At 48.4% G+C, this 22,850-nt stretch overlaps 1 protein-coding gene across 2 annotated transcripts in view; it reads right to left on the bottom strand.

Annotated features, from left to right (window-relative positions):
* Positions 1–22,850, bottom strand: part of galnt16 (UDP-N-acetyl-alpha-D-galactosamine:polypeptide N-acetylgalactosaminyltransferase 16) — a 95,413-nt gene that overhangs the window by 16,486 nt on the left and 56,077 nt on the right. The window contains exons 6-12 of one of the 2 annotated variants that reach the window (XM_069917306.1): positions 20,762–20,883; positions 16,155–16,242; positions 13,287–13,371; positions 11,371–11,474; positions 10,476–10,602; positions 5,482–5,574; positions 2,004–2,087 (exon numbers count right to left, since the gene is read on the bottom strand). In XM_069917306.1, the coding sequence (XP_069773407.1) occupies positions 2,004–2,087; positions 5,482–5,574; positions 10,476–10,602; positions 11,371–11,474; positions 13,287–13,371; positions 16,155–16,242; positions 20,762–20,883 (703 nt within the window). The remainder of the gene's footprint in view (positions 1–2,003; positions 2,088–5,481; positions 5,575–10,475; positions 10,603–11,370; positions 11,475–13,286; positions 13,372–16,154; positions 16,243–20,761; positions 20,884–22,850) is intronic. The other variant, XM_069917307.1, reaches the window with a different exon arrangement.

Genomic DNA, 22,850 nt, shown 5'->3' on the forward strand with positions numbered 1-22,850 from the left:
GGGGTAGGTTGCGGAATCATTGGATGAGTCAGGGCCGGGATTCTCTGGAGTTGGGTCATGGGTTCATTAGGTTGGGGCATCTGGGTCAAAGGATCATTGGGTGGGGATGGTCAAGAGATCATTGAATAAGGGTACCTAGGTCAGAGGATCATTGTGGGGTGTAGGTCAGAAAATCATTTGGTGGAGATGGGTCAGGGATTCATCGGTGAGTGTGGGTCAGAGCTTTGTTAGATGGGGTATCTGGGTCAATGGGTGGGTGTGGTTCAGGGATTAATTGGGTGTGTGGGTCAGAATCATTGGGCAGGTGTGGGTCAAGGGTTTGCTTGTTGGGATAACAGGGTCATTGGTTGGGGTTGGGTCAGGGGTTTGATGGGTGGGGTATCTGGGTCATTGGTTGGGGTTGGGTCAGAGGTTTGTTGGGTGGGTTATCTGGGTAATTGGCAGGGTTAGGTTGGTTCATTGGGGGTATCTGGGTCAGTGGGTGGGTGAAGGTCAAGGGTTTGTTGGGTGGGTATCTGGGTCATTGGTGAAGAGTGGGGTATTTACCTCTGGGTCATTTGTACTGTGGGACAAACATCAACACACTGTTCTCACTGTTAATGCAGTTAACTGACTTTTACAAGGGCAGCACGAGGTTCTGGGGCACGAAACCAGCAGGCAGAAGATTTACCTGAATGTGAAAAAATCTTCTGAGACAGGATTTTGTGGGATTGATCCCTGTTAGATGTTAGGGCCTGGAGCAGTGGTGTGGGCATGCCCTGTGATCGGATGGGGAGTGGACAAAGGCTGTAAATGCCAGCGGAGGGGTGGCTAATGTCGTTTGAACAACTTAGGGTTAAGTATGATTTATCAAAATAATACGTTCCACTGCTACCTTCAGATAAGATCTTTTCTACAGGACAAATTAGGTCCAACTATGGCCCTACCAGAATGCAGTGCCATAGAGGCCATGATATGAAGGGTGAACACACAGTTCATCTTAGCAATGTATTTCTTGCTCCAAGTGGCAGGACCTAAACCAGGTCTTCACAAATCAAGGCAGATGTGGAAGTCGGACTTAGGAATAACGATTGATGAGCGGTGCTAATCCAACCTGTGTGTCTGCAATCATTAAAGCTTGGTACAAGCTGGTACAACTTTCTACACTAGCTGTACCTGACACCGCAAAAATTGAACAGATCTAAACCAGAATTGGCTGACCAATGCTTTAGATCTGGCATTGAGACAGGAACCTTTGTGCATGCAACATGGACATGTGCCAAGGTGATTCTCTTCTGGGTGTAAAAAAATCATAGGTAAAGAATTCCACAGGATCCAGAGCTGTTCCTGTTTGGAAACATAATGGACATAAGACTTATGATGAACCTGTCCAAATTTCAAATCCAATTCGTAATGACAGCATTGGCAGTGGTCAGTGGCAGAGCGGTTACCTGGAAGTCCAAGTCCTGCCTGAGCATCGTGCGTTGGAACACAGAAAGGGAACCCGAGCAACTTAAGGAAAAAGTATAACATTTCCCTGAAAATTTGGCACCATTCTTAAATTCCATAGGAGCATGATTATAGTGTGGACCGTTGTGCCTCATTGCCATACGTTCCCCGTCTAACCCTCAATTGGTGGGAGGTCCATCCTATCCCAACCAGGAAAAGTAAAAAAAAACACTGAGCACTGGCCGCTGAGACGTGACCAACCCAGCTATATGTTTCATACCTTGGCTATGAACATCCTGAATGTTGTGTGTAAACGTGGTTGGTTAAATGTGAAGGATGTCAGTGGAGTGGGAGGGGGGGGGGGGGTGGTGGGGGAAGGGAAGGGGACAGAAAATGCTTCAATGCTACAGAAAATATTGTTCAGAATTGATCATTGTAAATTGTAATCAATGTTGAAATTGTCAACATTAACATTGATAATACTGATAACTTTAAGTTTGGAAAATCAAAAATAAAATATTCCAAAAAAAATTTCCCAATGGAGGGGAAGAAAGTGGGTGAGGTGGGAATCCTACTGCAATTCCGGGTAGATGTTTTCCAGGTACCACTGGAACGACTTGCAATGCAGTCTCCCCCGAAGCTCTACTCGATCGGCGATGCTGCAATAGAGAGGACACATGGTCACGGACAGCCCACACATTCACTCCCAGAACGATATGACTTAAATTTTTTAAGCAAAAATAGACTTTGTTCACAATGAATTATTTACAAAACGAAAACCATCCAAAGTCTCTTCACCCCCTTAGTTTTGTATCCACACATATGCATTACATTCACTTCAGGATTCAGGATGCTTCTATTGCCATATGATAAAATAGATGTAATATTACACAAAGTTGCATTTAGTCTGCCATTAGCAGAATTTGCCCAGTCCTGCTTACAGTCAGGAAAAGAGAAGCAAAAGAGAGTCCCTTCAGAGTCACTCAGTGTCCGTGGATTTGCCTTCAGTACTCCCGCAGCCTCTGCAGCTGCACTGACTTCGGTCCAAACCATCGGCGACCCGAGCTGCAGATCCAAACCTCTTCGACACAATCAGGAAGCCTTCAGTGCCCGAGGCTCCTTGGGAGGCCCTTGCCTTCAGCACTCATCCCAGTTCCGGTATGTGGTATCCCTTCAGCCAGTCTCCAGCAGTCCACAGTCTGATGTGATGCCTGTGACCGGAGTTGCCAGCACCCCACAGTCCGTGTGGGTTCCTCAACTCAAGCCTGTGTGTTCTTCAGTTGCAGACCCTGAAGGGTTGTCTCCTCTGCTTCTCAACAGGGGGCGGGGGGGGGGGGGGGTGTTCTACACTTTTTCAGGTGTCCTGACCCTGTCCTCTGCTTCCACTGAATCTACAACCCTTTGAAGCACAGGCCCCACCATCTTATGCCCAGACCCCACAGTACAGACCATTCAAAGCCTGTAGAGAGCAGTCAGCAGTAAGAATGGGCAGTAGGACCCTGCGGAGGAGCGATATGTCCTCACTCCCAACAGCAGCACTGCCGTAACAGCAACTCTAGCAGCCCTACCATTTATTTTTACACCATTTCCACCACTGTGGCATCTTGTAGTTATTCCTCTCTCTGAGGGGCTTCTCCTTGGTCTCAGCACCTCATGGTCGGGTAATGGAAGGACTCTAGAATGTGGTCCTTCCCCACAGCACCCTCACTTTGGCTGCACCAAGCCTCAGTGGGTCCCTCAGTCATCCAGTTGGCAGCATTCCTACTCTGCATCTCTGTACTCAAAGACCAACAGGTTTCGAGCAGACCAAAGTGCATCCTTCACCAAGTTGATGGTCTTCCGACAGTTCTGGATGCCTGACTCTGTGTGCGTCCAAGCGAACAGCCCATAAATCCTCTGTCACACTGCTGCTGGGGATGAACTGTGACAAGGACCCTTGCATCCTTCTCCACAGTCTTAGCAAATCTGCATACTTCAAAGAGACAGGTAACCATCTCCACTCCTCGGGGACAATGTGCATTGTGTTCTGGTTGTACAGGACCAGGAGGGCTCCTCTTTCCACCGGCCAGTCCTGGTGCTTGTTTGTGAGCCCTAGTGATGAGGCATTCTGTCAGATGACCTGGGAGGGGTGCACCGGGGTCCACCCCACCATGTCCATTGAGTCCTTGTCTCACAGTGTCTGCAAGACATTCCATGCTAACCACTGCCTGACGGACTCGTGGTCAAAGGTGTTGGTGTGACAAAGTCCAGCTGACTGGGACATTGCTAGGCAACAGGGCAGGCCCATCCTTTGTAATACCTGGGACAGGTAGAACCTCAGCGCTTGGTGCCCTCATACTTTGGTTCCATGCACAGGAAGGTCATCATCAGGTTAAGGGCCACGTTGTGTATGCCCTTGCCACCATTGTCTGGTGACTTGTTCAGGGTGACCCTTCGGGCCCTGCCTATTTTCGATCCCCATCTGAACCAGAAGACTGTTCTAGTGACTGCCAGGGCGGAGCTGTGGGGGATGGGCCACACCCATGCCTCACACAGCAGTACCAAAGGCAACTCACACCAGGTTCTTCTCTGTTATTGAGAGGGAGCATCAGGCCCTCAGATCCAATTTCATAGAAATCGGCTCTGCCAGATTTTTGTTGGATGCTTCGGCCCCTCCAAACCAGATCTCCAGCATCTTCAGGAAGTCAGATCTGAAGGATATGGTGAACCAGTCAGACCAGCCACTGAAGAACATTGCCTCGTTTTTCTCCTGGTTTACCCTAGCGCCTGATACAAATTGAAAATAGCCTGCAGACTGATCATGTACATGGACAATGTCATTGTCTTCTGGTGGGAACTGACACCCCAAAGATGTAACACAACCCACCAGAAACATAACCAATTGTATTGCCCCGCCTGTGCCTTAATAATGATAATGTACATATGACCAAAATTCTCACTTGCTGCAGCCGAACAGATGATTGTAAAAAAAATATAAAAACAACCAAACAACAACTACAATAGTGCATTTAATTCAATGAAAAAGAGACAATAGATGCCAGTCTTTGAAAGGGGATAACATGTAGGCATGGATGGCTCTCTTGGAAGAGATCTTGAGCTCTCAGGTAGCTCCATGATACTTGGAACATGGGACAGAACAGTGCATAAACAGTCCCTGCAACCCCACGATGTCTGCGTCGAACGCAATGCCCAAATAAAACTTAAATCTCTGCTGCCGAAACATGACCCTTCCACCTCACATTCATGCTGGAGGAACTCACGCAGGCCTTGCAGCATCCACGGGAGATCAAGATACAGTAAAACCGCGTCAGAATGCGGTAGTTGGGGTCCAAGATTTCATACCACATTACAGCTGAGTCGCGATAGTAAGACCTTTAAGACATTTAAACTCCATATATTAACATACACATCTTGTAAATGAGTCATAAGGGTCCATTTTTGAGTTTGTGGCTGTTCGCCACTGTTAGCCTGGCTCCTAAAATCAATGTTTGGGGTCCACAGACACCTGCACTATAAGCGATTCTGTGGATTAATGAATCGCATTCTAACGAGGTTTCACTGTATATCACTGATATTTCGGGTCTGAGCCCTCCTTCAAGGTATGAGCAAAAAGCAGACAGGCACCCGAATGAAAAGGCTGGGGGAGAAGGGAAGAGAGGGCAGGGGAGGAAAACAGGCCAAAAGGCCATAATTGGACATGGATGGGAGGACAGAAGGGGAAGAGGGCAGGGGATGGCTCTGTGAATGCAGGGCTGGAGGAGAGGAGAGAGAGAGAGAGAGACAGTGCTAGAGGACGTAGAAATAGGGAAAGGGGAGAGATGGCAGGGGAAGGTCATTGTTAAACCATCTGGTTGGAAGGTGCCCCAATGGCCTGTAGCTGATACCCTCTAAGCCAGGCAATGTCCTGGTAAACCCTTTTCCATGCCCTTCCCGTAGTGGGGCGACCAGAAAGAGGAGAGAGTACCACTGTGGAACTCACACACCAACGGCAAGCAGCTGCACTCAGCTTAACCTGGATCACAGAGTCCAGGCAGAGAGAACGAGGAGACTTACTTCCCATAGGCCTTGCCAACAGCGGAGGGCCGGGCTTCATAGTAGTACCGCTTGTAATCGTCCATCCAGACCTCAACGGTGCGCTTGGTGTTCCTTCAGTGGGCGCATGCAGGAAAGGAACAATTAAATAGAGCAAAGGGCTGGCTTTGAACCACTCAAGGCCAGGTGATAAGACCAATTAATTCCTGCTTTCTGCACATAAAATACATCACACCTGCCCCCTGCTCACTCAAAGACATCCACGGCTCTCTGCTTCCCACCGCTTCAACTGTGCCACCAAGAGAGTTGAAGCCGCTTAAGGAACAAAGCCCTTTGGACTCTGGCAAGTGACCTCTCTTTCGATTTTTGTGCCACCAAGATGAAGCCGCTTAAGGAACAAAGCCTTCTGGACTCTGGCGAGTGACCTCTCTTTCGACTTTGGCAGTGGCCCCGACCAATCCAGTGGAGGGGCTTTGAGGCAGGAAAGAGGGTCCTCCCACTGGACAGCTCTGGGTTCAGCAGGGTGGGCTCTCATTGGGGCAGGCAGGGGGACAGCTCAGCACCAACTTTTTTTTTCTAAAAATAAACTTCATTCACAATAAATTATTTACAAACGAGAAAATGATTCAAAGTCTTTTTCACATCATCCTTGTAAAAACACAAAGCTGGAGAAACTCAGCTGGTCAGACAGTATACTTTATTCTTTCTTTGGCTTGGCTTTGTGGACGAAGATTTATGGAGGGGGTAAAAGTCCACGTCTGCTGCAGGCTCGTTTGTGGCTGACAAGTCCGATGTGGGACAGGCAGACACGGTTGCAGCGGTTGCAAGGGAAAATTGGTTGGTTGGGGTTGGGTGTTGGGTTTTTCCTCCTTTGTCTTTTGTCAGTGAGGTGGGCTCTGCGGTCTTCTTCAAAGGAGGTTGCTGCCCGCCGAACTGTGAGGGGCCAAGATGCATGGTTGGAGGCGATATCAGCCCACTGGCGGTGGTCAGTGTGGCAGGCACCAAGAGATTTCTTTAAGCAGTCCTTGTACCTCTTCTTTGGTGCACCTCTGTCTCGGTAGCCAGTGGAGAGCTTGCCATATAACACGATCTTGGGAAGGCGATGGTCCTCCATTCTGTAGGTGTGACCCACCCAGTGCAGTTGGATCTTCAGCAGCGTGGATTCGATGCTTGCGGACTCTGCCAGCTCGAGTACTTCAATGTTGGTGATGAATTCACTCCAATGAATGTTGAGGATGGAGCGGAGACAGCACATTTGGAAGCGTTCTAGGAGCCATAGGTGATGCCGGTAGAGGGCCCATGATTCGGAGCCGAACAGGAGCGTGGGTATGACAAAGGCTCTGTACGCGCTGATCTTTGTGTGTTTCTTCAGGTGGTTGTTTTTCCAGACTCTTTTGTGTAGTCTTCCAAAGGCGCCCTTCATCAAGGTCTTTCCATTCCTGTACATTGTTACGTTAGCTGTCGATTTAGTGCCATTGCCACCACTGTGGCACCTTATAATCACTCTATTGTTTGAGGGACTTACCTCAGTCTCAGCTCCTCAGCGCCAATGCCTGACCCTCATCCCAGGCCTGAGTAACTCTGGACAGTTTCCATGGCTTCATGGGCACTGTAAATTTGGGGTATGTGGGTGGGAGGGCGGGTTTAATGGCTGGCACCAACAACATCAGCCTGCTTTCATTGCGTTCGCAAAGGTTCGCTTGTTACTTCTGACATTAATAGCGGTGTGGCTGATTGGCAGGCAAGATAAGGAAGGTGGTTAGAAGGAGTTGTAAGTTGTACAAAGCCCAGCCTGAGAGAGGAGCCAGGACTCAGCTTGCTCCACAGAGAGGGATGACCAGGAGGCAGACCACAGAGAGGAGTGACCAGGAGGCCAAACTCTGAGAAGGGTGCCCAGGAGGCAGACCACTGAGAAGGGTGACCAGGAGCTAGACCACAGAGAGGGGTGACCAGGAGGCAGACCTCAGAGAGGGGTAACCAGGAGCTAGACCACAGAGAGGGGTGACCAGGAGCTAGACCACAGAGAGGGGTGACCAGGAGGCAAACCTCAGAGAGGGGTGTCCAGGAGGCAAACCACAGAGAGGGGTGCCAGGAGGTAGACCATAGAGAGGGGTGCCCAGGAGGCAGACCACTGAGAGGGGTGACCAGGAGGCAGACTACAGAGAGGGGTGACCAGTAGGCAGACCACTGAGAGGGGTGCCCATTAGGCAGACCATAGAGAGGGGTGCCCAGTAGGCAGACCACTGAGAGGGGTGACCAGGAGGCAGACCATAGAGAGGGGTGCCCAGGAGGCAGATCACTGAGAGGGGTGGAGACCTCCCCAGAGGACTCTCCTAACCCAGCTTAAACAAGGCAGCACTCGTCTCACTCCCCACTGAGCTCTTCAGTAGACTAAGCCTGGATCTGTCCCTGTCTCTCACCGCAGTTGGGGACAGTCGAGGGCTGTTGGGCAGAGTGCTCTCCTGGTCTAGTTTTTAACCCCATGGTGGGGGAGGGGGGGGGGGTGGTGGAATTCCAAGATCTCTTTCCCTCCCAATCCTCATCGGTATCATTTATATGTCTGCTGCCTCTCCCAGGAGACCTCATGCTTCTCAATGGTGTGGCCTCAGTGGATCAACATGAGGGTGGCTGGACCTCTGGTTCTCTACTGGCCTGCTATTGCTTGTAATAGTTCACATTTAAAGCCTGTGCCACCATCAGAAGGACTCAGCGGGCCAGGCAGCATCTGTGAAGGTAGAGGAACGGTCCACATTTCACACTGAGACCTTTCATCAGGACTGGGAGTGTAGGTCAAAATGGCCGATTGAAAGAGGAATGAGAGAGGGGTGAGAAGAGAGAGGTGGGTGATAGGTAGAATGATGAAGGGAGAATGTCGATCAGTTTGGGAAAATGGAGCAGGGGGCCTCCCATTTTGGTCCCAGCCAACATCTCTGGTGCGTGCAACACACACAATGCTGGAGGAACTCAGTGGGTGAGGCAGCATCCAGGGAAGGCCTGAAACATTGACCATCTATCACCTTCCACAGACACTGCCTGACCTGCTGAGTCCTTCCAGAATTGTGTGTATAGCTCCAGTTTTCCAGCATCTGCAGTCTCTCTTGTTTACCTCAAGTACAATCATTGCTTCTTCTGGAGGTTTGCTCTCCACATCTTATGTACTACTCTCAACCCCTTCCCCTCTCTGGTTCATCACTGACTGGTTACACCAATCACCTCTCAGCCCTTGTCTCAATAGGCTTCTTCAGGTGCATTCTCCGCCAAGAATGCACCTGCAGAAGCGAAAGCGGCCCTTTGAAATCCCGTTCAGGTGGCAGGGCTAAAAGTGCAGCACTGGCCAGCTGAAGGGACAGATGCACCGGATGCGCCTCTGAGTGCACTCCGGCTCATGTCCCTTTGGGCTGTCAGGTTTGGGATGGCTGGCTGTCAGAGCTGAGACAGCCAGCGGAGGCTATCAGCGCGGGGCTATCCCGCGCGGTACGTCCCCACACTGATCCCGCTGCCCCACTCTCTCCCAACAGCCCGATATCAGTCCCCACATTATGGGGCAGCCTGTGCCGGGTGCCCCACAATGTGGGGACTGATATTGGGCTGTTGGGAGAGAGTGGGGCAGCGGGATCAGTGAGTAGGGCTGTGGGCGGGAAGTCCCCACACTGAGTGTGGGGACTGATATAGGGCTGTGGGGAGAGAGCGGAGCAGCGGATCAGTGTGGAGACGTCCCCGCACTGACAGCCCATGCCTGCTGCCCCTGCCCTGATTTCCCACACGGCAGGGCAGAGGCAGCTGGGAGGGGAGATGTCAGGTGCTTGCCAGCTGACTGTCATCCCCTTAGCAGCCGCTTTCATGAGCTGGGGGGACCTCAGTGCTCCGGCGATTATCCCTCCCAGAGGAGGGTTACAAAGTTCACCTCACATGCTTCTCCTGAGCTTTCAAGTGGCCTCCCGACAGCTGCATATGAGTATAATATGCGGCTTTACATCGGGGGATTTTGGCCACCTGAAAGTTCCTAATGCTACATACTGACTATCTCTCCTCTCTAGTTTCAGTCCTGAGGCAGGGTCTCAACCTGAAATAGCCATCATCCCTTTGCCTCCAGAAATGCTGCTCCATCCACACATAACGCACACCCACACACATGTACACATGCAAGCATACGCACAGACACACAAGAGAAATACATGAATGCTCGCATACATGCATGCAGACACACATGAATACATACGCCCGCACACAAACAAATGCACACACATGCACGCAAGCATACACACAGACACACTTGACAAACATACATCCATCCACATCTGTGTACTTACACACACATGGTTGGAGAGTGCACCAATGGAACTTAGTGTTGTTCCTCCACTTTGTAGCTAGCCTCGGTGCAATGCACGGGGCCACGGATGTGTGGGAATGGGGTATGGAATTGAAATAGTTGGCCACTGGGAGGTTCTTACTGTTGCAGCAGTCAGACCAAAGGTGCTCAACGAAGTGATCTCCCAGTCTGCGTCCAGTCTCTCCAACATACAGGAGGCCTCAAAGGGAACACCAGATGCAGACGATGATTGCTGCGGATTCACAAGTGAAGTATTGCTTCACTTAGAAGAACCGTTTGAGGCCCTGAATGTGGTGAAGGAGGAGGTGTGGGCGCAAATGTAGCAGTTCTTATGGTTTTAGGGGTAAGGTAATGAGGGGGCGATTGGGAGGAAAGGAGGAATGAATGAGGGAGTTGCAGAGGGAGTGGAGTCTGTGGAAAGCAGAGAGGGGAAGGTAGGGGAGGAGAGAAAGTCAATGTTAATGCAAGATCATCTGTCATTCTAAGTTTGGGATGAATCCGACTGGGGACCAAGGCCCTTTGGAAACATACCTTTCCAAAGATACACATGTTCAGGTTGAGACCATGGCACCTGGTCCACTGCTTGGTCAGACCTGCCTCCTGCCCACGCATCCAAAACCTCGCCTAGCCCTCGCATTGTACCCCTCCCCTCAGTGATACATGGGCTGTGCCCTTTTTCGCTGACCTTATGTAAGTGAGAGCATTGCCTTCGGGGAAGTCGTAGGGGTGCCTCTTGCGGAAGACGTGCCCAACCCGGCTGCACGGGACGATTTCCAAACTTCCTCCGCACATCCAGACACGGAAGGAGAGCTCTGAAAGGGAGCACAGGAGCAGCAAAGGCAATGAGTGGCACAGGTGCAGAAGGCAGCCTCCCTTCTGCTGATGGGCACTACTTGCAAAGGGGCCCAGTGGACAACCACTGCCCTCCATCGGCACACCCAAAACCCCTCCCAAATGGACCTCACTCTCCTCATTCCACCCCAAATGGACCTCACTCACCTCATTCCATCCCAAATAGACCTCACTCTCCTCATTCCACCCCAAATGGATTTCACTCTCCTCATTCCACCCTAAATGGACCTCACTCACCTCATCCCATCCCAAATGGACCTCACTCTCCTCATTTCACCCCAAATGGATAGGACTCTCCTCATTCCATGTCAAAAACCCGGTCTTCTGTAATCCAACAAAAATAAACCTGGACCATAGACCTTCACAATCCTCCAATCCATGTATCTATCCAAATTTTTCTTAAATCTCAAAACGTGAAGAAATTTCCTGCTAATGCTCCCTTTAAATATTTCAGTTTTCACCCTTAACCCATGTCCTCCTTCTCCCACCTAACCTCTGTGGAAAAGCCTGATTGCATCTCCTCTGTCGAGGCCAACTTGTTAGGTGCAGAATTGTAGGAGTGGCAGAGAAGAAACAGACTGGAAGCAATAGATCCCATGGTGAGAGATGAAGAACTGGTGAGGTCATCTCTACATCGAACTAATAAAAAGTACGTCCTCCAGAACGTTGGAATGAATCTACAACCCTGTGAAACGGGCATCCACAAAACCACGAAGAAATGCCCTCACCAAAATTTTCACCACCCCAAATGTCCATCTGCGTGTCGTATTTTCCAAGGTGGTTAAACCAGGATTTATTGATGACGAAAATCCCTCCAGCGATAACTGGGGTCCTGCGGAGATAAAGCAGAGGTGTCAGCCGTGGCTCAGTGGAGCTGGAGGTTCGTGGGTTCCAAGGCCACATCAGACTGTCAAGCACAAGGTTCACTCAGCAGCAGGTGAGGTTAAACTTGAAATGACAAGATGAGCAGAAAATTGTAAAGATGAAGAACACGGAAAATGAACTGGGCTGGTGCTCTGAAAGCTAGCATGGGCTTGACGGGCTGAATGTTGTGAGACTTGCGAAAACTAAAACAAGCCTTGCTTTTTATAAAGGGATGAAAATGGAACTCAGGGAAATAAACCAAAGCTATTGGAAGTAAAAGTAGAGTAACAGCATGAAAACATTAAACTAGACAGCAGCAAGTTCCAGGAGAAATATATCACAGCAAAAGCAACTGTTGCAAACCAGAGGCTAATTAGTTTCCAGTCACTGCATGGAAAGATAATGCCAATGTTCGCAGAGGAGTGGATAGGAAAACATCGAAAAGCTCAAGATATGACGAGGCGGGAGGGTCACCAATAAAGTACCATGCAGAAGATTCATGACTGAGGCTAGATATCTGGAGGGATAAGGAATGGGAGCTGGCCACCGAACAGAAAATGGAGAGAAGGTTTTATGATGTTGGCACAACAAAATCTGCAGCTGCTGGAAATTATGAACATTAAATACTGGAAGCACTCAGCAAGAAGAGAGATAAAGAGTCACTGATTTTGGTTGGAGACCATTCACCAGAACACTAAGAAGAACGTGTTTAAGTTGAGGGAGAAGGTTCTCTGCACCTTCACTCTGCTGTGAGAGCTTGAGGTGGATGTTGGGCGGATGTTCTGCACTGTAAACATGAATTTGAGAGCTACTCTAATTGGGATTTGGGAAGTGAAAGCATGCTTCGAAAATCTATTGCCCTCCAGTTCTGAGTTCCGATGAATGGACAGAACCACATGGCAGAATAGAGGAAGAAAGAGCAAATCACTCACAAATGTACATGAAGATAAATTGAAGCTTGGCAGGGGGACAAAGATTGTGGTTCATGAGGGATGAGGAGCAGAGTATGCTGGGGACGCAGATAAACAAATCATTAAAAGCAGCAACTCGGCAAGTGCCAGAAATGTGTCGCGCAGCAGGATTCATTTCCAAAAGCACAGCTGAGGAATTGCATGAAGTCTGTGCAGAACCTCAATCAAAACTGCCTCTGCTGCTCTGTGAGTAGTCTGTCTGCCACAACATTAGGGGATAAACAGCAGATGCACTGCCCGGGAATGATAGCAGCGGAGAGAGGTTGTTACACAGGAAACCTGCAGATGCTGGGGGTCAAGTGCAACGTGCAAGCGTGCTGGAAGAAACTCAGCAGGCCATGCAGCATCCATAGAAAGATGCCACATGGATTCCTATGGATGCTGAGTTTCTCCAGCCCTTTTGTGTATTGCAGTGGGGATAGTCATCCATCAGGAAAGGTTGAACAAGCAGGGGGTCTTTTCTCTAAACTAAGAGGAAGTTTGAGGGGGGGGGGAGGGTGCTAAAAGGACTCGGGTTTAATACGAAGCTTGGACTCCAGAGTGCAGCCTGTCTCTCTGCTGTGTCCCAGGCCTGTGTTCCACAGCACAACCCAAGAAGTTGGAGTAATTTCATCAGTGGCCATCAATAAATTGTAACAATCCATGATCGTTCCATTTCCTTCTTCCGATTAATGATTGGGGCAATCTGAGGAGACAATTGTAGAGTCCTGGGATCATACAGCACAGAAAGGCCCTCTGGCCCAACGCTCCAAGAGTGAACAATATTACTAAAGCTGGGATGAATGACAACCCTCTCACCCTCCACTCACCGGATTGACTGAGTTGGGTCCGACCTTGCCATCTTCTGTTCGATGGGTATCTGCTCCCATTTAAAGTGCAAACTCCAGTCAAATCCTACAGGGAGAGGGAGGGATACACAGCAAGAAGAACAAAGGGAAGCCATGCTGAGAACCAGCTTGCCAAACACAGAGAGGACACCCTCTCTCTTGGCTCAACACACATACTGTGTCTCTCTTTGTATCAGAAACTCTGTTCATATATTCAAGATTCCTTTATTGTCAAATAGTAAATACACTTAATTTGTCAACTTTTGCTTGCCATGAAGGCGTACAAAGAGGCACCACTCACTGAGCCCAGCACCCCCACCAAATGAGAGTCCTTTCAGAGGCACTCAGTGTCTGTGGGCTTGCCTCCAGCACCCCCACAGCCTTTACAGCTGCATCTGGGGTCACTCCTCAAGGCCAAGCAACTACAAGTGGCAAGGAAATTAAAAAAAAAACACACCCACTTAAATTCCAAACCACATGGAAATTAAATAGAGAAGCCTTGTTGATTTAACTACTTACACTCCCGTGGCTTAATGTATTATAGAAAACTAGAGCATTTGTGACATTCAGAGAAATGAGGCAGTTGCCATGGACAAAGGCATTCTCATCCTCAGCAAACACAGAATTGCCTGACAGAGACTCAGCAGGTCAAGCAGCATCTGCGGCGAGAGGTGGGCAGTCAACGTTTCAGGTTGGGACCCTTTCTTGACAACCTGTAACGTCGACTGCCCATCCCTCCCCGCGGATGCTGCCTGACCTGCAATTCTTTGTTTGCTAAGGATTTCCGGCTTCTGCTGCCTTTGTGTTTTGCAGCATTCTCATCCTGTTTAATTTGTCCAGAGTTGAGGTTGGACCTTTTAAATAAGGCATCAATCCGACAGCAAGCTTCAGCTGAACATTATCTCCAGGGATGTGGTGGTGGGGGGGGTAGGGGAGGCAGGGAGGCAGAGATTCCATCGGCCAATCTTGCTGGTACAGGAACCATTTCATTAGATTGTGGCTGCTCTGATTTCTACTCTTCTTGGCTCACAAGCCCTTGGTGGCTCAGTCAATTCATTCAGTTTTGAGGTGTCCTATTGAGTCTCGGAGGCAAAGAGTTCCGAATTTGCTCCACCGGTTGATGGAAGGGCAGCTGAACTCAGTCTTCCACTGAGCAGTGAAGTGCACCATCTTCCTACGGGTTTACAAATTGGATTGTAACATGAGTTTAACCTGCCAACTAGCAGGTTAATTTGTAAGCAATCATGGCTGCCCGGGTAGAAGATGACGTCAGCCCTTGCGTGCAATGGCCGTCTTCCTTCCCCATAATCCCCATGCTGCTGGAATGCCAGAGCGGTTCCAGCAGCATGGGGGATTATGGGTAAGAAGGACGGCCATCGCTCTTGCCCCAACTCCGTTCCCAGCCAGCCCGACAGTGTTCCGACTCTGTGCTCATCCCGGCCCCAACAGTGCCCCGCCACCATGCCCCACCCAACCCCGCCAGCCATTTACCTTTTGGAAGCCAGCACAGGGAACAGGGGATTTCCTGCGGGGCCTCCAGTGATGCGATGAATGTGTGACACATCATTCGCCGCGTCACTGAAGGGGCGGGAGCACCCTTAAATTGCCCAGTCGAATGGCAACCGGGCAATTTAGGGTCCATTGTGTAAGGAGCCCACGACGTGGGTAAGATACATGGGTCCTGAGCAGCCCCAGCTTGTAAACACCTACTGGCTACACATTACTGTGGGTCTTGTTCATTCACCTATTGTTCTTTTGGAGTTCGCCTTTTGCTGGCAAGGCCAGCATTTATGACCCACTCTAATTACCCATTTGTGGTGATGATAAATGGTAATGGAAGTGGGGGGAGGGGATGAGTGGCTACAGGTCCAATGCAATGATTGCAGTCTAACTGCACAGATGACTGGGTCTTGAAGAGTCTGGGTGTGTGTCCCTGCACACCACCATGACGAAGGAATGCCCCAGCTGATTGTAGGGATAGTGAGGCCCCCTAACCACACATTGCTGTCCCCACTATCCCAATGAATGCAGGTCGGACACTACATGTAAGCCAGCTACCTTTAAACTTCCCAGAGAAAAGGGCAGGTGCATGCTTACGCTACCTACATGAAGGGACAGGGAACAGGGAAGAAGAGAGGATTGAAATCAATGCATCATGTGGTGGATAGACTTTATTGATTGTGAATTTTCAAGTTTATAGTCACGTGCACCAAGTGAGCAGGTTTTCTTTTCATGAGCAGCCCAGCTTGTCAACCCATGCACTGCAGAGCAGTTAAAAACACAGCGCTGAGTACGGAGTTACAGAGAGAGATCAGTTAGGATAGAGCAAGGGCAACAATATTTTATAAGTACAAGGTTCACTCAGGAATCTGAAAGCGGTGAGGAAGAAACTGTCCTTGAATTTGAAGGTGCATGGATCGCACTCATGGATCTTATTCCAGATGGGAGTGGGGGGGGGGGTGGGGGTGGTGGGTTAAGACAGTGTGGGTGGGGTGGGAAGTGCCCTTTAGTTTGTCAGCTTCTTTTTGAAGACATCGGGAAGTGTCGAGGAAGGGGAGGGGAGTTTGTGTGACAGACTGTTCCAGAGTTAATGGAACTGGAAGATAAAACACTGGGGATCGATCCCATATCCTATGGAAACCAAGGACCAGATCAGCTTTTGATACAAAGTATGGTCAGCAGTACTGAACCATGGGCATCCAGGGCGGGTAAGTTAAAATGACCTCTTCGGTAAAACAAAGAGGTGAAAGGCAGCTGCAAATTTTGAATCTCCCAGAGCACATAACTGAGACTTTGGCCAGGTCATTCCCACCTTGCATTAAATAACAATTACTCAAACACACTCTGTACCTCCTCTCAGATCAGCAGATGCAGCCAGGTAAGCAAAGGTGTCTAGGCTTATGACATCGATGATAGGGCTTGCCACGCGAGTGTGATCCTGTGGGACCAGGAAGAGAACACAGGTGCAGTCAGCGTCAATTACACGGAGAATGGGAGATGTTCTCAGACTCTCATCAATGCAGGGCAGAATGTGCACTGGCTGAGCCCTGTTGCTTCCTCATAGCCTATTACAATCAAAACCTGCTTTTGTGCGATAACAAGACCATAAGACTTAGGAGCGGAAATAGGCCATTCACCCCTTCGAGTCTGCTCTGCCATTCAAATCGCAGCTGGTGCATTTTCCTTTACAACCCCATTCTCCTAACCTTTGGCACCCTTACTAATCAGGAACCTATCAACCTCTACTTTAAATATACCCAATGACCAGGCTTCCACATTCTAGTTGAAGAAATTTCTCCTTTATAAGATCATAAGACACAGGAGCAGAAATAGGTTATTTGGCCTATAAGAGTCTGCTCCGCCAGTCTATCACAAGATGATCCATTTTCCCATTCAGCCCCATTGCCCATCCTTCTCCTTTCATTTAAAATTCTAAATTTAAATGTCAGAATCAGGATTTATTGTCATGAACAAGTCATGCAATTCGGTGTTTAGATATACAGCATGGCAACAGGCCATTTCAGCCCACGAGTCTGTGCCACCCAATTTACACTCAAATTAATCGACACCCCTGGTACGTTTTTGAACAATGGGAGGAAACCGGAGCCCCTGGAAAAAACCCTTTCAGACACAGGGAGAATGGATGAAAGCCCTTTACAGACAGCACAGGATTCGAATCCAGGTTCAGTCCCGATAGCTGCCGCTTCAAAGGCATTGCACAAACCATTACGTCAATCGTGCAGCCCTGGCTAATCAAGAACCTATCAATCTCTGCCTTAAATACATCCAATGACTTGGCCCCCACAACAGCCTGTGGCAACAAATTCCACAGATTCCACTGTCTGGTTGAAGATATTCCTTCGCATCTCTGTTCTAAGCAGATGCCCTTCAATCCCTCTTGTCCTAGACTCTCCCATCATGAGAAACCACCTTTCTACATCTATTCTGTCCATGACTTTCAATATTCAAAACGCTTCAATGATATCGCCTCTCATAAATTCCAACGAGTACAGGCCAAGAGCTTTCAAATGCTTCTCATATGATAACCCTTTCATTCCTAGAATCACCGAGTGAAGCTCCTTTGAACCCTCTCCAACGTCAGTACGAGATTTCTTAAATGAGGAGCCCAAAACTGCTCACAATTCTCCAAGTGAGGTCTCACCAGTGCCTTACAAAATCTCAACATCACATCCCTACTTTTGTAGCAGCTCCACAAAAGAGGCATCCACATGGTACGAGGGTGAACCAAAAGCTGACTTTATCATCTGAATTCGCCGCGTTTCCCCATGGGGAATGCCCACTTCCGGTAACATATGCGCCGGCTTCCGGAAGTGATGTAAGCCCATCACTGCGTCACTCCTCAGCCGGCAGTGTGCCACACAGAAGCGGGGGGTTCCCTTAGGTCGCAAATGGTGTCAACCGCGGGCTTCTGCTCGGAGGTGAAGGAGGGCACTGGCCATCTTGGGATGGCCGACTGTTGCGGTGATTCGGCCCATCCACCCGCACGGTCGCTCGGCCCACCACGCCATGTTATTAGTCTATATTATGAGTCACAGAGTTTTCAAACACTAAGAGAGGGTCATCGATCCAATTTATCATACCAACCTGGTTAGTCATTCGAGCTGCTCCCATTTGCCTGTGTTCAGTGCATATCCCTCAAACCCCTCCCCAGCCACGTGTGTCTTTTGTCTAAATTACTTTTGTCTTTTGTCATTAGATATGGGGATAGTGCCGGAGGATTGGCGCATTGCGCATGTGGTTCCGTTATTTAAAAAGGGTTCAAGGAGGAAGCCTGGCAACTATCGGCCTGTAAGTTTGACGTCTGTGGTAGGTAAATTAATGGAGAAAATTCTTAGAGATAGTACTTATAAACATCTGGATAGACAGGGTCTGATCAGGAGCACTCAACATGGATTTGTGGGAGGAAGGTCATGTTTGACCAATCTGATTGAATTTTTTGAAGAGGTGACTAGGAATGTGGATGAGGGTAGCGCAGTGGATGTTGTCTATATGGACTTCAGTAAGGCCTTCGATAAGGTACCACATGGAAGGTTAGTTAGGAAGGTGCAGTCTTTAGGTATAAATTTTGAGATAGTCAAATGGATTGAACATTGGCTGAAAGGGAGAGGCCAGAGAGTGGTAGTGGATAATTGTCTGTCAGGTTGGAGGCCGGTGACCAGTGGTGTGCCTCAAGGATCTGTATTGGGCCCATTGTTGTTCGTTATATACATTAATGATCTAGATGATGGGGTGGTGAATTGGATTAGTAAATATGCAGACGATACTAAGATAGGTGGAATAGTGGATAATGAAGAAGGTTTTCAAGGATTGCAGAGGGATTTGGGCTGCTTAGAAAAGTGGGCTGAAAAATGGCAGATGGAATTTAATGCTGATAAGTGTGAGGTGCTTCATTTTGGTAAGAAGAATCAGAATAGGACATATGTGGTAAATGGGAGAGTATTGAGGAATACAGAAGAGCAGAAAGATTTAGGAGTAACGGTACATCGTTCCCTGAAGGTAGAAACTCACGTGAATAGGGTGGTGAAGAAGGCTTTTAGTATGCTGGCCTTTATCAATCATTGCATGGAATATAGGAGTTGGGAGGTGATGTTGAGATTGTATAAGACGTTGGTGCGGCCTAATTTGGAGTTCTGTGTGCAGTTCTGGTCGCCTAATTATAGGAAGGATATAAACAGAGTGGAGAGAGTGCAGAGAAGGTTTACCAGAATGTTGCCTGGGTTTAAGCATCTGGAGTATGGGGAGAGATTGGACAGATTGGGTCTTTATTCTTTGGAGCGTAGAAGGTTGAGAGGGGATTTGATAGAAGTATTTAAGATTATGAAAGGGATAGACAAAATGGATGTGGATAGACTATTTCCGTTAAGAGGAGGAAAGTTTAAAACAAGAGGACATGAGTTAAGAATTAAGGGGCAGAGGTTTAGAGGTAACATGAGGGGGAACTTCTTTACTCAGAGAGTGGTAGCTGTGTGGAATGATCTTCCGGGAGAAATAGTGGCGGCAGAGTCAATTGTATTATTTAAGAAAAGGTTGGACAGGTATATGGATGAGAAGAAGATGGAGGGTTATGGGCATTGTGCAGGGAGGTGGGACTAGAAAGGGGTGTTTGGTTCGGTGCGGACTAGAAGGGCCTAATGGCCTGTTTCTGTGCTGTAATTGTTATGTTATGTTATGTAATTGCATGCAACTCTTCCACTTCCTCCACATACACAGAAAAAGGTGACCCTCAGCTACCATTCAAAATCTTTCCTCTCCCCTCTTAAACCTCTAGTTTTGGACCCCCCTACCCTAGGATAAAAAATATGATAATTTACCTTATCCATGCCCCTTTTGATTGTATAAACCTGTATTGGGGTCACCTCTCCTATGTTGCAGAGAGAGAAGACCCAGGTTCTCCTTATAACTCAAGCCCACCAGTCCCAGTGATACCCTTGACAATCTTTTCTGCACCCTGGTGTGATGTGGTGGGCCAAAGGGCTTGCTTCTGTGCTGCATGACTGTATGTACAAGGGCACCTGCCATGTGGGAATGCCCCATTCTTATGGTTCTGCTGCCTGCCATTTATTACCCTGATTCGGAAATGCATGAGGGGCTTATGTAAGGTGACAGCCAGCACCTATTTGCTGGGGAGGGGAGGGGAGTGGAATAGCTAATACCAGAGGACGCCTGTTTAAGGTGAGTGGAGGAAAGTCTAGGGGAGATGCCAGAGGCACATTTTTTAACTCTAAGAGTGGTAGGTGCCTAGAATTCATTGCCAGGAGGGGCAGTGGAGCTGGTTCTATGGGACATTCAGAAGATTCTTAGATGGGCACATGGAAAACTCAAGGGTTATGGATGTGAGGTAGGGAAAAATTAGATTCCTGTGGAGTAGGTTTACATAGGTCGGCACAACGTCATGGGCTGAAGGGCCTGTACTGGGCTGTAATGGTTTGTGTTCATTCATTATTGCTGAGCCCCTGTGTAACAACACTGTGGGAGTCTCTTCTCCACATCGTTCAAGTGGAGGTCAGGGAGAAGACATATGACCATAAGATATAGGAGTGGAATTAGACCATTCAGTCCATCGAGTCAGCCCTGCCATTCCATCAGAGCTGCTTTACTATCCTTTTAAACTTCACTCTCCTGCCTTTGCCCATAACCATTGATTTCCTTCCTGCCTTAAATATCCTCTCTACAATTCACCACCCTCTGAGTAACGCAGTGCCCTCTGGTCCCAGATTCCCTCACCACAGAAAACATCCCCTCCACATCCACTCTATCCAGGCCTTACAACATTCGATAGGTTTCAATGAAATTCCCCCCCCCCCACCCCCTCCCCACCATTCTTCTAATCTCTAGCAAGAGCAGACCCAGGCAATACAAGCCTTGGACAGGAACTATTTATTCTCCAGGGCTGAGGACTCTAAGCTGAAGGTGGGGCAGATGCCTCTCAGACTCACCTCCTTCACTCGTTGCAGAAGGGGTTGCAGCCAGTCCTTGTTCACCTCGCAGTGACTGTCGAGGAAGGTTAGGACCTCTGCCATCGCAACATCAGCTCCTTTAACTCGTGATCGAATTAGCCCTGCAGGAGACGTGTTCAACAATGAGTCAACAAAGAACTGCTGGAGTGACTCAGCAGATCAGACTCTATCCATGGGTAAAACAGAAATGACCTGGCAGACCCATTCTTTTTGTCTCCAACCCCACTGAATTTATCTCCTCATACCTCATCTTCATCTTGTTTTCCTTGACCAGTCCCTTCCACATCCACTCATTCTCTCCACCTCTTTGCAGAATTTCGATTCTCCAGCACCCTCATCTTCTCCATGGATGGGTAATCTCTTCACACACCCATTCCCCATCAGGAAAGCCTCAGGCCCTCCCCTTCTTGAATGCAGAGCTGTTCAGTCCTATTCGCTATCTGCCTTGTCCTAACTGTTCCCAATTCCTTCAAATTTAAAGTGCAGCCCTGGGCACATGCATGAGCCCCAGCTACATCTGACTTTTTGTTGGGTTGGTGGAACAGTCCCTGTTCCAGTTGTAATCAGTCACCACTCCCCATCTCTTCCTCTGCTACATCGATGACTGCATTCCTGTACCCATGCAGAGCTTGACAATTTCATTAAATTCACCACCAGTGGCTTTGACCCAGCCCTTAAATTAAACTGTTTCTGACATCTCTCCGTCTCCACCTCAAGCAAACAAACTATTGATAGATGCACCAACTCTCACAACTACTTCAGTTACACCTCTTCCTGTCCTGTCACTCATAAGGATGACATTCTTTTCTCATAACTCCTCTGTTTCCACCTCATCTGTTCCCAGGTTGAGGCTTTCCACTCCAGGAAATCCAAAATATCTCCTTTCTTTATTAAACATGGACTCCCTTTACCGTCACCAATAAAGCCCACTCCTGCATCTCCTCTGCTTCCTGTACTTCTGCCCTCACCCCACCTTCCTCCAGGTTAAAAAAAAAGGACAGGGTCCCTCTTGTCCTCAACCTCCATGCTTGTTTAAATGATACAAGGTGGAAGAAAGTGGAAAACATCAGGTTAAAGGAACAAAAAAACAAGGGATGAGTCTGCAGGAAGTTCAAATGCAGAATCTGATGCTACAGGGTGAAGAACTTATGTCTGGGTTGGATTCTTGTTTGTGCGATTCATCTAGTTTTATTCATACAGTTCAATTCTCCCTCCCAATTTATGTAAATTTTAAACATTTAATTTTTTTAATGTAGACATACAGCACAGTAACAGTCCATTTTGGCCCACAAGCCCATGCCGCCCAATTTACACCCAATTAACCTACACCCAGGTACATTTCAAACAGTGGGAGGAAACCCAAACAGACACAGGGAGAATGTACAAACTCCTTACAGACACCGTGGGATTCAAACACTGGACCCAATCGCTGGTGCTGTGAAGCCGTTGTTCTAACTGCTACACCAACCATGCCTCCCTTAGCTGGGGCTAAGGATAATCCAGGCCTCGTGAACAGCCTTTGAAGTGTGTTAAATTAACTTCAACAGTTGGAGCTCGTGATATAGTTTGTATTAATGCCTGGGAAGGAATTCTAATTAATTTTCCTTCACTTTTTTTTTGACTATTTCTGACCCTATTATCATTGATTTTTTTTGATATCTGAACCATGACCTGACGATTTACAGCTGACTGCCCTAGAAAGCCATTCCATTAGGAACTTAGGTCCTGCTGGTTCAGTGTGGGCTGTTTCAAGGCCACAGTTCCTTGCTGTTTCAATTCTAGTTCAAGTTTCCAGTAAAATGAAACACAATTTTTCTGCACAACTGTGTGCCATTTGCTATATTTCTATACCACATAGCAATCTTATTTCCCTATAATTATTTCTCCCTATATGTCCCTGTCTGTGCCTCTCATCCACACACTAGGGGTAATTGACTCACTGACCTCCACAGATTTTGGGATGTGGGAAGAAATTGGTGGGGGGGGGGGGAGCATCCCAGGGAAACAACATGCAAACTCCACCCAGATTGAACCCACACCATTTTGTTGGCTTGTTAGTCGTCTGAGG

This window comes from Narcine bancroftii, chromosome 2 (genome assembly GCF_036971445.1).
Source record: "Narcine bancroftii isolate sNarBan1 chromosome 2, sNarBan1.hap1, whole genome shotgun sequence".
In the NCBI taxonomy this organism is placed as follows: Eukaryota; Metazoa; Chordata; class Chondrichthyes; order Torpediniformes; family Narcinidae; genus Narcine; species Narcine bancroftii.